This window comes from Rhipicephalus sanguineus, chromosome 3 (assembly GCF_013339695.2).
Source record: "Rhipicephalus sanguineus isolate Rsan-2018 chromosome 3, BIME_Rsan_1.4, whole genome shotgun sequence".
In the NCBI taxonomy this organism is placed as follows: Eukaryota; Metazoa; Arthropoda; class Arachnida; order Ixodida; family Ixodidae; genus Rhipicephalus; species Rhipicephalus sanguineus.
The window spans coordinates 24385053-24400812 of record NC_051178.1 but is presented as its reverse complement, the minus strand read 5'-3'; the positions used below and the strand labels follow the sequence as shown (position 1 = coordinate 24400812).

General features: G+C 46.2%; 1 protein-coding gene across 1 annotated transcript in view; it reads left to right on the top strand.

Annotated features, from left to right (window-relative positions):
• LOC119385325 (2-Hydroxyacid oxidase 1-like) overlaps positions 1-15760 on the top strand; it is a 167955-nt gene that overhangs the window by 105733 nt on the left and 46462 nt on the right. The window contains exon 5 of the mRNA XM_037652789.2: positions 8260-8408. Within this exon, the coding sequence (XP_037508717.2) occupies positions 8260-8408 (149 nt within the window). The remainder of the gene's footprint in view (positions 1-8259; positions 8409-15760) is intronic.

The following is a 15760-nucleotide window of genomic DNA, read 5'->3' as shown; positions in this document are numbered from 1 at the left end:
ACTCGAGAGGCGATAGAGGCATTCCACATCAAAACAATGGGAGACGCATGCGTCAGTCAGCCATCACTGTCACTGACAGAAAAAGAGTTTGATTATCTACTTGGCACATGAATTGTAAAGTGATGCCTATGTTAGTAACTAGATTAGCGTTTTCTGCTGTTTGACACGCTGTTTTGCACACAATTGTCGTTGTTTTTCTTGTTGTTTTCTTCGATGTTCTTTCCAAATAAATTTTTCAGTTGCGAATCAGCGCTCGTCCTTTGTGCTTGTTTATTCTTCAGCTACGTCTTTTAGCGCTGCCTCTATAATGCATGTGTACCAACTAGCCCAACTTTCTATCCTGCTGTAATACAAGTACACTAGCAACGTACCCACTACGCCACAAATCATAATTTTTGCGAAGTTGAGAAGCAACCACCACGACATTATTGGTCAGTCTGCGGAGAGGCGAGGTACCATCTGTAAGGCATCCTGTGCATTTCGTTGATGCGACGGTTGATGACGATGAAGAATTATGGCTGAGCCCTTTGTAATGGGTTGGAAGCTTTAAAAGACCCACTAGTTACGTAATTCGCATTGTGTGATGCCCGGTCATTATTGAACTCTACCACCACGCTTTAGAACATACGTTAACGAGAGAAAGATTGAGAGAGAGGGAATGAATTTTATTGGGGCCTTGAGGAAATGGATCATGGGAACCTTATAGGCTTCCTTGGCAACCACTAGAAATGCATAAAAATCATAATTTTTATGAAGAAGGGAAGCAGCCACTATGCAACTTTTCGTCATTCTGCGAAGAACCGTAGTACCCGCTAAATACCTGTAAGACATTATGTTCCCTTTGTTGATGTTGTGGCTGATGACGATGAAGAAATAATGGCAGATCCCTGTGTACTGGGTTGGAAGCATTCAACAACGCTCTCGGTGCGCAATTCGCGTTCTGTGACGCCTAGTTACAGAATTCGCGTTGTGTGACTCCTGGTTGTTATTTTTCTCTTCTACCACACTACATTACATATGTTAATGTGGTTCCCTCCCGAGATCAAGCCTGTGAAGGTTCATTTTGCAAAGCATTTTCAAGCACCGGCAAGGCTCTGGGGTAGAACACTGGGCTCCCGCGCAGAGGGCCCAGATTCGAACCTGGTTCCACCCCGGATATTTCTTCTTATTTCGAGCGATAGTGGTTACGGACACCGGCGGCGGCGGACAACTACGGCGCCAAAAACGGTCCTTGCTGTGATCTCATAACAACTTTCGCTGTAAAACAAGGCTGATTCCTCTCTTTTAGGAATCGGTATAACACTTCCGTGACCGCGGAAAAAGCGGTTGTTTTTGGCTAGTCCAGGAAAAATTTTTTTTCCTGCCACCGAAAATAATCGATGCTAAGTGTAGGGTATCAAATGATAGAGGAAGAATTGGTCTTTCCAACAGTATTAATACTTACAATGGATTTATTTCGAATATAATAAAAAAATATAAAAAAATGCACCAAGAAGAAAAAAAAAAGATTCATAAAAACATCAGTGCTACTCTGCAAAGGATAAACATTTTAAAAAATCGAAATATACGTTTTGAACGCAAAGACCTCGTAGAATGATAATGAAAATATAAGCTCTGTAAGTACAAAGATTTACATAAATACAAGAATATAGGCACTAGTGCCTATCATGCCACCGCGCGATGCAGTTCCTCGACGCGGTGTAACAAAGGCTGGCTGCACATGTTTCAGAAAAAAAAATTTAATTCTGTTCAACATTCCTAGCATAGGTCGCAGTTCTGGTATTTTTCAATTTTCCTGTGTATTCGTTGAAATGATAAGTGTAGCCTGTTCCATATCTGCAAAATCCATAATTGTACCCTCATTTGACCTCTTTCTCCCTCATATACTGCCGAATACCATAATGACCTTCAGATTCCACCATTTTCTCGTGCACTGAAAGGTTCCGACGGTGTTAAAAATTGCGTAGAAGAATCGTTCATGTGTTGCAATAGAGAAGACACATGGTGAAGTTTCTCGTGGGAGGCGACGGTCGTCTTCTTCAGATCAGAGACACTCAAAAAGCCTTGAACCATTTCCTTGCAATCAACGACGGTGGACGAAGGCCTGGAAATATGTGTCGTCGACACCAACACCAATGCAAGCGCGGGACTTCAACGATTACCATGTACACATGGAGTGCGACGAGCTTGCTCATCTTCTCTTCAGTAACCTACCTCCATGGATCCGTCGCTCTCACTGTATGTACCTGTACCTTCACGAGCATCGTCCGGAACGAAAAGGCTGAAACCTTTCTGGAGACCCATGTACAGCTCCCAAAAGAGAACATCGGGCTGTACACCGAAGAAACGGCACGTTTATTTCGCCATGCCGACCCCGCCATGCGCGAAGAAAAAAAGGATCGCTTCCTGATGCGGGGAGTGAAGGAAGAACTTTATTTGGTCGAACTTTTCGCCGGGAAAGGGAAAGTCAAACTGCGGTAATACACACTATACACTGATAGCGGTGAACAGAGCGTCGTCCGTCCATGAAACTGATCTGCAGCAAGGCGCGTCGGCATTTATACATGCGGCATCGAATATTGGAGCCTTATTGCTGGTGGCCGCGCTAGATCAATAATCGCAGCTGCTCTATAAGAGAATTCTAACATAATCTGGAAAGTTCCCAGATAGTAAGGCGCGGCTTGCGCAAGGCAGCGGCTACGCGTTCAACCGACTAGTTACATCAAACTGACAATGAGACGCGCGTGGCATACAAAGAATTCGACATTACCGTCATTTACAAGTCCGGAAGAAAACACTTCGACGCTGAATGCCTGTCTCGTGCCGTCGTCGTTCCAGCGCCGCAGTAAGATTAGGATGAAGACTGCTTCCTGGGAACCATAAGTGCCGATTACTTCGCCGAACGACAGCGAGCCGACTCGGAGCTGAGGGGCCTTGTAAAATACCTCGATAGCAGGACCGCCAGTGTTCCGAAGGTATTCAAGCGAAGACTGGCATCGTTTTTCTTGTGAAACGGTATTCTCCTAAAGAAGAACTTCTTGCCCCTTCGAACCAACTACGTTCTCGTGGTTGCTTCAGCATTGACACCAGAAGTCTTCCAGGCCCTACACCACGACCCGACGGCGGGACACCTCGGTGTTTCCCGCACGCTCGCAAGAATGCAGGAAAAGTACTACTGGCCGCTTGTTGCCGCCGACGCCGCTCGCTACGTAAGGAAATGAGGACACTGTCACCGGCGCAAGTCTCCGCCGACAAGACCAGCAGGCTTTCTTCAGCAGATCGAACCACCTCGCCGCGACCATTCCAGCAAATCGGTATGGATCTATTGGGGCCGCTGCCTACGTCGACTTGCGGAAATAAATGAATCGCCGTAGCTCACCCGCTACGCCGAAACAAGGGCCTTACCTAGAGGCTGTCCCGCCGAGGTAGCACATAAGAAGCACATAATAAACATCAAGAAGCACATGATAAACACTGATACTCGATATGAACTCCTTCAAAGCGTCGTGAAACGCGAAGGGAATCGCTACGAGTGCCGTGTATTCCCTCTAGCCTGACTGTTAATCCTTACAGGGCGAGCGGGGAACGCGGTGCGACCGACAGGTGAGCGTGGGAGAGCGATTTTCCGATATGGATAGATGCTGTGAGCGAGGCTTGGGATAAAGCCACCATCTCACGGTTTGTTAAAGCATTGACGAATGTACACTTGTATTGGAAACGCGCCGAATGGTACGGTCGTAGCAACGGCTCGTCTTTTTTTTTCAAGCCTGGTGGCACGCATGTCACTGCCCCGTTATACAGGGAACGCTCATAGCATTCATCCATCCATCCAAGAGCACTGTGAGAGGAAAGCGTGAAAAGGAAAAGGCGCGTTCACGTAGCCTCCGTTATGTGTTTGGTGGTGGCTCAGTGGACTAATCGCCTGCAAGCCATCGCCGCAGACACAGGGGTCATGGGTTCGACTCCTCTCAATGGAACTTTTTCCTGTAGTTTTTTCTGTGCCATGTGATGGCGTTTATATTGCTGACGCATTTCCGTGAAGAAAATACGTCATGAAATTATTGGTAAACCCCGGCATGAAACACTTTCGTGTATAAAAATGCCACGCGCTCAGACGTTTTCTCACGCCACCAGGCTCTCGATACGCTTGTGGACTCTGTGTCGTGTACAAGCGCCAACCACACTGTTGTGTCTTCCTCATCTGCGAGTTTGGTGGGGCATCAGTGTCAAGTGGCACGAAACCACGACGGCGGCCACGCAAGGCGGAGGCAGAGAAGGCAGGCAGGAAAGTTCTGCGTGCTGCGGCTATGCGACCTCTTGGTACTTCGTGGATTACATTGGAGTAATGCACAATCTGAACTTCTCTAGTAACAGCATACAATAACAAGTATGCACTAAGTGGTCGAAGTACGCACTAGGGGCAGGATATCGCTATAGCGCAGATCTCTTAAAGGCAAAGCTTAATTGCCCCCCAATTTTGTATCCCAAGGCAGCGCTTTGACCATTTCTTTTGCACCAACAATGTGACCAGTGTTTTCGAAAACACTGGTCACATTGGTCACAAACGCAGTTGGCATACAACCAGCGCATATAATTTGCGATGTTGTTTGCGTAGACTAAAAAAATCTCATGTACAGTCCAACTATTTTTAGTGAGTAATTTCTCAATAAGCTAAGTAAAAGGCCGCGAAGTAGTTTCAGTGAAAGTCGCAGCAATCTGTAAGGAACGTGCTGTGTATTTGCATACCGATAAAAAATAACGTTGCTCTGCATGCAGATATCACCTCTATAAAAGCTGTTATCTGTGTTACAGCCGGTAAAAAACCTTCATAATTTATTGTCATGCAAGGATAAACTGACTAAAAAGTGTCTTAACATACATGGGCTGAATATATCAAAAGCGTAGTAAAGCTTGACGACCAGAGGACATCTATCAGGAGAAATAAGCAGTATTCCTGAAGCGCTCATACTGCCAGACAGTATCATGCTTTTTATATTGCGCTGATGCTGTGAAGTAGAATTATCTGCTAATATTTTGAGGCTGTGGTCTCCCCGATTTGCATGAGGAATGCTTCATTACGGGCGAACAATTTCGTAGCAGTGAATAGCAGTTAGAAATGATTCATTCAACTTTCTTTGAAATGTTCAGTCTAACAGTTTAATTGCGAGAGCAATCATACGGAAACTCTCGGCGAAATTCTGCCCTCGTCGTCGTCCTCATGTCTCGGATATGTATATGTGTATATAGTGCGTTCATTTTTCATCAAAACAGATACAATGGCGAAAAATGGGGAGACGGCAAAAAAGCTGCAGTTATTGCAGCTTGCCTACGCACCGTCCACCCCGCGGCAGCAATAGCAGGGTAAAAACAAAATGCACAGATAAAGCAAGTAACAATACCAGCAAAAAAAAGGCGAAATGAATGACAGGCCAAGATATACAAACAAAAAGGGATATCTCATAAACACAAGAACACAATAAATCGTAGAACGTATATAATCGTTGTACATAAGATGAAAAGTACACAATGCCATTGTAGCTCTACACTTGGTAAGAAAAACTGATGCAAAGCAACACAATGTGAACAATGTAAAGAATGCACACCTGCAAAAATAATGTTAGTAGAGCCATAGTGTTTCTTGCATCGATTTTTGTGTCTTGCTGCTCATATGACTAGCGTATAGTGGGTAACATGTGACTAAGCCTTTGGGTGCCGTAAGTGGTGCGTAGTACCGGAATTTTCTATGGGGGTTTATATCGATTGAAGTAAATGCTTTCTGTATGTTCAAGATTTGCAAGTGTCAGAAATGCGTCGAGCTTCCCTAGGTTTGCGCTAATGTAGAATTGTAGTAACCTGGATTTGTGTATGTCGTTTGCCATAACAAGTTTATGTTTCACTCAAAGTTGTCCTGGGTGTCCAAGGTATGGTGCGTCTTCTATTGCCCTTATCGCTCTTTTCTGAAGTATTTTTAGCATATTTAAATTTGTCGACGTTGCCCAAGCTAAAGCACAGTAGTTAAAGTGGGCATGGAAGAGAGCCTGATATATAGGTCGCTTTACAGTAACGGGCAAGAGACGTCGACAACGATTTAAAGCGCCAACCACGCGTCTAAACTTTAAGCTAATGTGACGTGTATGCTCAATGCAAGGTTTATGCTCATTAAAAATCACTCCAAGCGTGTTAATTGATTTGGTCTCTGCAATTTTGTATGGACTTAAGGTAACAAAATTTGGTAACTGAAGAGATGTGCCGAGAGCGCGGAAAAGAGCACATTTTGTTTTTGTTTCATTTAAAATTAAATTTAACTATATAAAAAAGGCAGAAAGAAAAATAAAGCTGAAGAGAAAAACTCCGAAGCACCCGATTGGGGATTCGAACCAGCGACCCCTCGCCCCCCAGCGCGAAGCGTTAGACAACTCAACCACACGCCATGCGTGCGCCGGTGGGATAAAGGCGAGTTATTTATATACATCATTTACCGTTGGTGGTACGTAGATCTCGGAGGAGCTTGAGCGTGTTTTCTATCACGCAACGCTCCTAAATTTTCTTTCAATTTGAAAACTGCCCTTGAGACGCGCACGACAAAGTGGCCCCTTTCTGTACCCACTCGTGATGTGGAACGAAGAAAAAAGAACATCGGGAACACCCTGCGTCAGACGCCTCCGTGTGGCAGGAGACGCAGCGGGGTCACTCCACGCGCCGCTGTTTAAAAGAAAAACAAATATCTAAGAGCGTCTAATTCTCCATTGTCGGCACTTGCAGCACGTTGCTCAAGCAGAAAGACGTAACAACTGTGACAGTTAGTTCACGCTTGTCCTGTGTATACCTGTGCGTTCTTTTCGGGCGTCCTTGTTTGTGCTTCAGCGGCGTGCTGCAAGTATCGAGCTCCTTGTCGTTCTTCGTGTGACATTCCAATTTCTTGCTATCGCATTCATGCTTCGCCCTTGCGGCGAAACTGTGACTTTTTTCAGTGATTAGTAGAATATTTACTTAACTCGGAGCATTCAACGATGTCCCAGTTTCTGCAAGGTGCAGAAGCCGGGCGATTGTTTCTTCTGTGATTACGCATGAAGGGTGTCATGAAAAAAATTAATAAATTGGCAGCAACATTTGATGAAAATTAAGAAAAATTGTTCGAAAGTCAAGAACGTCAATTTTATGAAACGTTTTGAAAGAAAAATGCCTAGAATGCACGCATTCTGCGGGCTGATATTACTCGGAATTTCTAATACCGGTGTCGCACGGTTACTTTTGATCATGATCGAACCTGAACCTGATGGAAATTCTCGATCGTGATTGACACCTATACGCATGCTGCAGAGGGGACCAAATCCCTGTTGAAAAAGTTGATCCCAAAGCAGGCTTAATAGCGATGAGAAAGTATCTTGTGACACCAGCATCAGACTAGCTAGGCTTTCAGAAGAATTTTGTGTTCCTCGTAGTGTCGCCAGGTCAACCGTCATGCTTGCAGTAAGGCCAAAACGTGTGTGTCACGTCGCGTTGCGTGGGAACGTGTGTTTTCAGGCACAAGCATACAGCGACTACCGCATGACTGCGGCGGTATTAGGGGTGATTTGTTACGCTCTATTGATAATACGTAGTATTATTTTCTGTTATGGGCTGGGGCTATTCCGAAGGTGGTGTAATACAGTAGAAACTGTGGCTTTGTTTCGTTTTGTACCGCTGCGTGGCGCACGCCGCAGTCGTTTCAAAACAATAATTGATGTGGACGGAAAATAAGCAAGGATTTATGCGTCTGTAGCCTGAAGAGTGCGACACAGTGTTTGGTGCTGCGTACGCTTATCAGATGTTAACATTGCACAAGAGCTCTTTATTAGAAGCGCTGTAATGAGGAGAGTTAAGGAGCTACCGACAGGAGATGCGAAATTCCGCGCTGCTGCTGGTAAGATGCAAAGGCAGTTACACATAAACATGGGGTCGTCGACATTCTATGTCATACCATGAAGTATGTTGCGTGAGCGCATTGGGCGCTGTCATGTGAAGCTGCCTATTAACATCAGTTATAAGGGCAATTAGTCACGCTTTCTATGCTTCGTAAAAGAAAAATCAGAGTGCTTTTTTTCATACAGCTGTAACTACTTTTACAGGGTGTAGTAATCACAGTAAGTTACAGTGTACGGCAGTGAATACCCTATCAGTAGTGCCTCATCAATTGAAAAGTTACACACTTATTGTTTCTGAGTGATGTCTTCTGAGAATAGCGCATATCATTTGAACCTAAGTACATTATTTACGCAGGTGTACCTTTACAAGAATCGTAGCATCACACGTTCTCAAGTGGAGCGGGCCGAGCAGCTGGGATTTGGCGCCATCGTCTTAACAGCAGACTCCCCGGTTATCGGCAGTGTTGAGACAGAGGCTGATGACTGGGAGTCGAGAGGCATACGGTAAGAGTAGCGAGAAATAAAAGGAAAACATTTCTTAGCCGCATGCGAAAGTTGGCATACGGCAGTGAAATAAGGTTGCGCCAATGACAATCACGCGGGATCGCGTGCACATATTCGAGAAATTTCGACAGGTGAAAAAGAAAGAGCGCAGCGTTCACGCGTGACTGTTGTACACTTGCCCACACTCGAAGAAAAAAGAAATAAGGTAGGTCAAACTAAACTATCATTAGCGTATTTTGCTCACCTTGTTGATTACGTAAATTTGCTTATGTTCGTTTGAGTTGAGATAACGATGATGAGAATGTACCATTAGATGCATTTACGCTGCCTCTCGAGCTCTCCTGTTTCCTGATAAAGTTCATTACAGACACGGGTTATTGCGGTGTGCCTGAACGGTGCGAGGCATATCTTATAGTGTTATCTGGATGATGGTAATCATGTGAGTTGCGTTGCACACCGCACATTCTTACAAAAATCTTACAAAATAAAAATAAATAAACATTAGTCGGTTATAGGAGCTATATTATGGTAGGAGGTCTATAGTTGTAGCTCACGGGTTGCCTTCACGCGCAAGTCATTGAGAGCGCACTTTCATACAGTTAATTATTAGATGGCTCTGTGATTTGTAATATGTGGTAACCTGTTCTAAAACCAGAACCTCTTCCATTCCAAGAAGAAAGCCACAGGAACCGCCCGTTTCCTATTATATTTTGCAAGATGTTCTGGCTAAGCGCCGACTCTACACCTTCGTCATCCCATGTGTCCTGGGCTCCAATTTATCTACTAGGTAGTACAGTAAAAGCTCGTTAATTCGAACGCGGTTAATTCGTACTGACGCCCTAGGGTGCTATGCAGGATGGCCCGCCCTTCTCGGGAACACGAGTTTGCTCCGAGCTGGCACTACGGTGGCCATGATAGGAAGACAGTGCGAAGCGCGCGATATCAGCGTTGATAATAGCGGCTACGAGAACGAGCATGATGTCACAAGCGCATGTGCGGCACTTGCGGCGGGTTTCAACAGAACAGCGCGTGCGAACGCGTCAGCGCTGCCACTGAGTCAACGTTTCAATAGTGCAGTGTCGCCAGCATGATTGTCGTGCTATCTTTTAGCTAGCTGAACATCGCGCTTCCCACAGGCGTGTTCGTGGGCGTTTTTCCTCTTTCGGGCAAGTTCTTTCATTCCACCTGCAGCATGGAAATTTCCCCTATTGAAGGCAACAAGGCAGGGGCGTAGCCAAGGGGGGGGGTTGTGGGGTTCAAACCCCCCCCGAAATTTTTCAGTTTTGCTTGCGTATATATGCACGCACACATACAAACGCACGCACAAACATACATAAAGTATGGTTGAACCCCCCCCCCCCCTCGAAAAAAATTTCTGGCTACGCCCCTGCAACAAGGGCGCACACGCAGCACTCTCGTGCAGCTTGTTTCGCTTCTCTCGAATATTACAGGTGAATAAATAGACAGGGTCTTGCTATTTGCAATACACGTCCGAAGATTTTCCTGCACTAACGAATAGGTAGAAACAATGTCTCCGCAAACAAGTAAATAGTAACATTTCTCGCCACAAATGCCACCAGGGCCGCTTGCTTCACGGCTGTGAGTGGTACGTCGCATAGACTTTCCTACAATACTTACTAGAGGGAACTCTGGCGCTAGTGCAGGGGCGTAGCCAGGGGGAATCGAAAATCGAAAATTTCAGGGGGTTGCAACCCCCCCCCCCCCAGAAATTTTTCGATTTTGCATGTGTATATATACACGCACACATACAAACGCACGCACGAATATAAAAAAGGGTGGTTGAACTCCTCCCCGCCCCCCCCAAAAAAACACATCTGTCTACGCTTCTGCGCTAGTGTCTATGGGAGCTGCAACTCATGGCGCTTCAGCCAGCATGAGAATGGTGGGTAGTACATGGATTTTTCTGAACTTCGTTCTTACGGCTCCGTTTGGCTCCGCGTCGCCTGCAGCCGCTTTGTCGCAAAACAATGTTCAGCAAAAGCCAGCAGTTCAACTTCATTACTTTAACCCTCTTAGGCTCACCAATTCAAATCTGGTCACGAAGTTCACAAGGATTCATTCTTTTATCCGAAAGAAAACCAAACCCAAAAATAAACAAAGCCACAAGTGCGCTCGAAGCCCGCAAGCACGAAGACTAGGTAAATCCGTGTACTACCCCCATCATTCCCATGGTGGCCGAACGATCGCAGCGCCGGAGTCCCCTCTAGGTAATTTTAGGAAATTCTATGGTACGTCGTAAGCGCGATGAAATTGAATGCGAGACATCGTAGCCACGTGATGATATAACGTTTAGGTCTTTCTGCGTGTGTGCATAGTATGTGCGATAAAGTTCATAGATGAATCGTTCCGCTCGCTGGCGGTGCAGCGTGAGCACTGCGCCTCGGCAAGAGCAAACGCGGTGGGCGGAGCCGATCTTCGCCGTGGGCGTCTGTCAATCAAACTGATTGACGCGCGAACTCGGGCACAATCTCGTTGATTCTGAAAAGGCCCCAGTTCAACTCGTGACTGTCATAATGCCGGTGTGCCTGTCAAGCGCTTCATGCGGTGGACGCTAAGCAGCAGATCATTTGCATATAAAATAATTTGGTCCGCTTGCACTACTTGTGCAAGGCTGGACCCATCGGAGGAGCTTGTGGTCACCAAGCTTCTCCCTGCATTTTACGTGGCTCGTCTACTCAGTCTGCTTCGGAGTGAAAACCACGTCAGTTCGGTCTCAATTTTGATGATGTTAATGAGCTAGATCTTAATTACCATGATATTGTATAGTTCTGTCTGAATAGATATTTGACTTCACACGACATTATTTATCCCGCTTTAAGTAGCAAGGTTCTAAGTATTAAAGACCTAATTAACATAATCATATTTTTCACGATCCTAATTAGCGTGGCCTCAGAGTAGCGTCCTAATTAGCTTGCTTTTACTAGCGCGCCATTACCTAGCCTCGTGCTAATTAGCATGGTCTTAATTAGCTCTGCCTTAGCTTTACACGGTTTCATTAGCAGGGTCTTGGTAAAATGTCGCTCAGCATGACTCGGTCTTAGCATGACTTGCCTTAATTAGCTTCGTCATGTCCTGGCTTAATTAGCTAGGTATATTGACCAGCCAATTAGCTAGTCAGCCGGGCGCACGTGCTCGGGGGGCGAGCAGGCGATTAATAAGAGGACGAAGAGGGCACGCGCCGGCGGAGCAACGCGCTAGTATGTACAGGCCGACCATGATATTACACACGTGGTCTGGGCGATATCCTCCGGCCGCAGTGCTGATTATCCTAAAGAATACTTATTGCAAACATTAAACGCTTGAAAAGGAATTTAAAGAGCCCGTACCTCTAAAAATATTGTTAGTAAATCTTTCTGACGCTTTTTTTTTGCATGGGTGGACTTCTGCACTCAGCGGAACGACAAACGAACGAAAGAAGATGTCTCTGGTCTGCAGATACCACCCAACTTTGTCGACCGCCCTTGACTTTACGCCGCGTTCCAGCGTAACCAATAAAGCCCCTTGATCTAGAAAGTAACGGCACTCTCCTCCGCGCTCGCGTTTTCCTCTTCAATTCTCCTCGGCCTTCTCCCCTCCCATGGCCGGCGCACTGCGCACGGCACGCTGAAGCCTCCACTGGCTCGCCGCAGCCGCATTAGAATCACTGCGCGCGCTTGTCTAATCGGTCCCTTGAAGCATTAAATGAGAACCTGTCTCTCAAACAATCGTCATGACGAAAGTGGGCTTCCGATTGAAGAAAGTGACAAATATATTTTTTAAGACGCTTCCATAAATACAAATAAGCACTTCGAAATAAATGAGTATAGGGAACCCTAGCTCAAGTTTCCGGCGCGATGACAGCGCCGCTCTGCGGCTTTGGAGAGAAACTCTGGCGCAACTGGGTGCAAGCGCAGCCGACTCAACCTCTTTCTCGGCAGCGGGAACACGCGCGCGCGCGCTCTGCTCAGTCGGTGCGGGGAACTGGGGCGACGTGCCGATAGCTTGGCACGCTAAGACGAGAGGCTTGCTGTGCGAAGCTGCATTTCCACGTTAGCAGAAGCGACCCGGCGGAAGCGCAAGCGAGGTCCGAAGTATTGCGGTGTCGTGGCGTGCCACAACACTGCAGACAACACCAAGGCACGCGATGCACGTGTGAAACTGTATCGGTTCCCGGGCGTGTCCAGAGAAAAAAAGGCAGCAAGCGTGTATAGCTGACAGCGCTGTCTCGCCTTCTATTCTGGCTGCCTGAGTTCATCCCTTTCGTTAGTTTCGACTACCTGAATCGGTACGCAATGCGGCGCATGCACGCAGTGACTACAGTAATGATTACTCATTCTAAAAAGACGGCGTGCAAACACGAACACAAGAAACAAGTCAGGACACCACAAACGCCGCGTCCGTGTTTGCACGCCCTGTCTTTTTAGAATAAATACTTACCAACTAGCTCAGCTGTCTGTTATTCTAATGATTACTCGCTGTCTTCTCGCATTGTGAAAGTCCAGTTTCGGTTGTAGGTGAAACAACTTTGTGTCTTGATTCCCCGTGTTCGTGAGACCTACCCATCGTTTTTGAACGTTCACACTCGCGTTATACCGTTAGCGTTGCGCGGTTGGTTGAAGTGAACTGAACTCGGCACATTGTCAGAATTTCGGCGCCTGCAATTCACGCGTCGGGAAGGCTGCTTTATCACGCCGGAACGGACCTCTGTGCATTTTCAGCAAGCTTTGACATCGTCCTGCAGGTTTGCTTTGTTTTTGTCACTTGATTAAGGTGATATATATTAAAGCCGCTAAATATAACAGGCACTTAATACATGCGTTGCAATTGCAACTTTGAAGTAACCACCTTCTGACTTTGTGCGATTTTCTAGCCGCGGTCGCGCAGCAGGTTTTATATGCCTGTCAAGTCGATATAATAAAAAAAAAACTGCAAGCATGACGCGAGAGCCGAAAAAACGAGGCGAGCAGTTCATCTCGCTTCACTGTGGTTAAAGCTCAGCTTGCTGCCTCGCGTCTTAATCGGCGGGTGATTCATTCATAGTGAGGGTCTCGTTCATAGTGAGGGTCTCGTTCTGGCAGAATCGATGCTTTCAGGTAGTATGCGAGAGAATATTGGTCAGCTGCCAGCTCGTAATAAATTCACGTAATACGTGACGCCAAATGGCAGAAAAAGAGTGTTCCGCACTCGCCGTCATGGCTACTGGCGGCGCTGACTGACACTCCACGTTTAAAATGCACATATATCACCCATAAAGTGGACGGGGGGTGGCCGCCGCGGTAGCTCAGTTGGTAGAGCATCGGACGCGTTATTCGAAGGTCGCAGGTTCGGTCCCTGCCGGCGGCAAGTCATCTTTTCGTCCACATTTCTTTCTTCATATTTACGTTACATTTACTACTGATAACATCCCCTATACTTTCCTTCGCATTATTGTCTGTTAGTTCTCATTAATATTGTGTATAACAATGACAAAACGAGCTCTTAAAATTTCCACTTTCCTTCCTTCGTACGCTCTGTGACTTCAGCGCGGACATCGCGGGGAAAGCACAAGACATAGAACCCCCCGCTCCCCCCCCCCCCCCCCCTCCCCGGTCGCCCCCTTCTTTCCTCGAGATAAGCGCACGAAGGCAACCACGCCCTGTAGGGCGAAGAGCAACGGCGTTCGCAGGGGTGGGGCGACGATCTTTAAAACGTGCCCCGCGCGCACTTACGGCCATCTCGGTGGTGACCAAGAAAGCATGCTGAAGTAAATTATGTATATAAATAGCTCGCCGTTAGCAGGCTGAAAGACGGTACTCTTCGTGGCCAGCCGTCTAATGCTTCGCGCTGCGAAGGGAGAGTGCGCCCGTTCGATCACGCGAGTCGGAAAGTTTCTCTGAATTATTTTTTGTAAATAGTTATATATATATATATATATATATATATATATATATATATATATATATATATATATATATATATATATATATATATATATATATATATATATATACATATATATACATATGCGGAGCATGACGCCGGCGATGGCGACGGCAAAAACCAGCCGAGACTGTCCATGTAATTGCTATCGCAGTAATAATTGTTGGGATTTAACCTTCGCAAACCACCATATGATTATGAGGGACTCTGTAGTAGAGTGCTCTATGAATTTCGTTGACCTGGGGTTCTTTAACGTGCGCATAAATTTATGTATACGACCTTCGGGTCAGCACTCGAGCACCATATTAACTAGACCACCGTGGCGGGTCAGGTGAGGGTTCAGGTTGGCGGGGAAGATCAATGCATCGACTGAGAGGAGAAACAAGATGATGGCTTTCATCTTGGAGTCGTCTTATGCGAATGCATACGGGATCCTGTGAGTTTAGTTTTTTGTTATTTTTTGTGATCGACAGCAATTTAGTAGAAAATTTAGAAAGAGGCTGGCGCCAGACACTACCTGTGGCCATAAATATTTACAGGGAATATCAGAAACCATAGTTTTGGGAGCAACATTGGCAATTTTTGCTACTGAAACCTGTTAATTGTTCCAGGGGGAATGCGGTTAAATTTGAGCGCTGGAATTCGGAGGCTTTTCATAGCCCCAACACAGACAAGTAGCAAATTTTATGTAGCCCAATAATAGCCACGTAGACAACTTACCCATCACAACGGCAATTTTTTTTTTCAATAGCCTAATGTGGATAAAAATAGTTAAAACTGGCAACACTGGAGAGGAGAAGACGTGCAGCTTCACACGTGTTATCGTGGTTTGGCGAACGTAGGCAAAGCGCTTCTTACGGCGACGCAAGGAACTGCTAAAGTAGAATGGCAGACTCAACGTTACTAGACCAGGTTCAGTTTACAAACTGCGCCGCCTCGCGCGGAACCACCACCGATTCCGCTTTTACTGGCGCTGCAGTCGCATCGGGATCCCGCGCTAGGGTGACCGGCGCTGTCCGCGCTGCGCAGTTAACTCGAGTAAAGTGGTATAGATGTTCTCTGGCAGTACTCCGTGTAGTCTCTGTTGTAACTGCTTGTGGCGGTTAACCTCCCGCATTCTTTCTTCTGTTGCCGTGTGTTCGGATGTTTACCAGTGCTCCGTAGGTGATGTGTTTGCATGACTGCTAATTCGATGAAGTGATGTGTGTGCATCTAAGCCGACCAAGTAATGCCGACGTGTTGTGTGCCCGAGCGAATACGAGCGGGTACCGGAACGACACAAGCCGGTCGGTCAGCCATTTCTTTTCCGCTCATTGCTCTCTCTACGTATTTTAAAGTTTTATTAAGTTTTTATTAAGTTTTATTAAGTATTTTATTAACTCCCATGCATTTCTATGAAAAGCTTCTACGGCAACACGAAGACACGAGTGTGC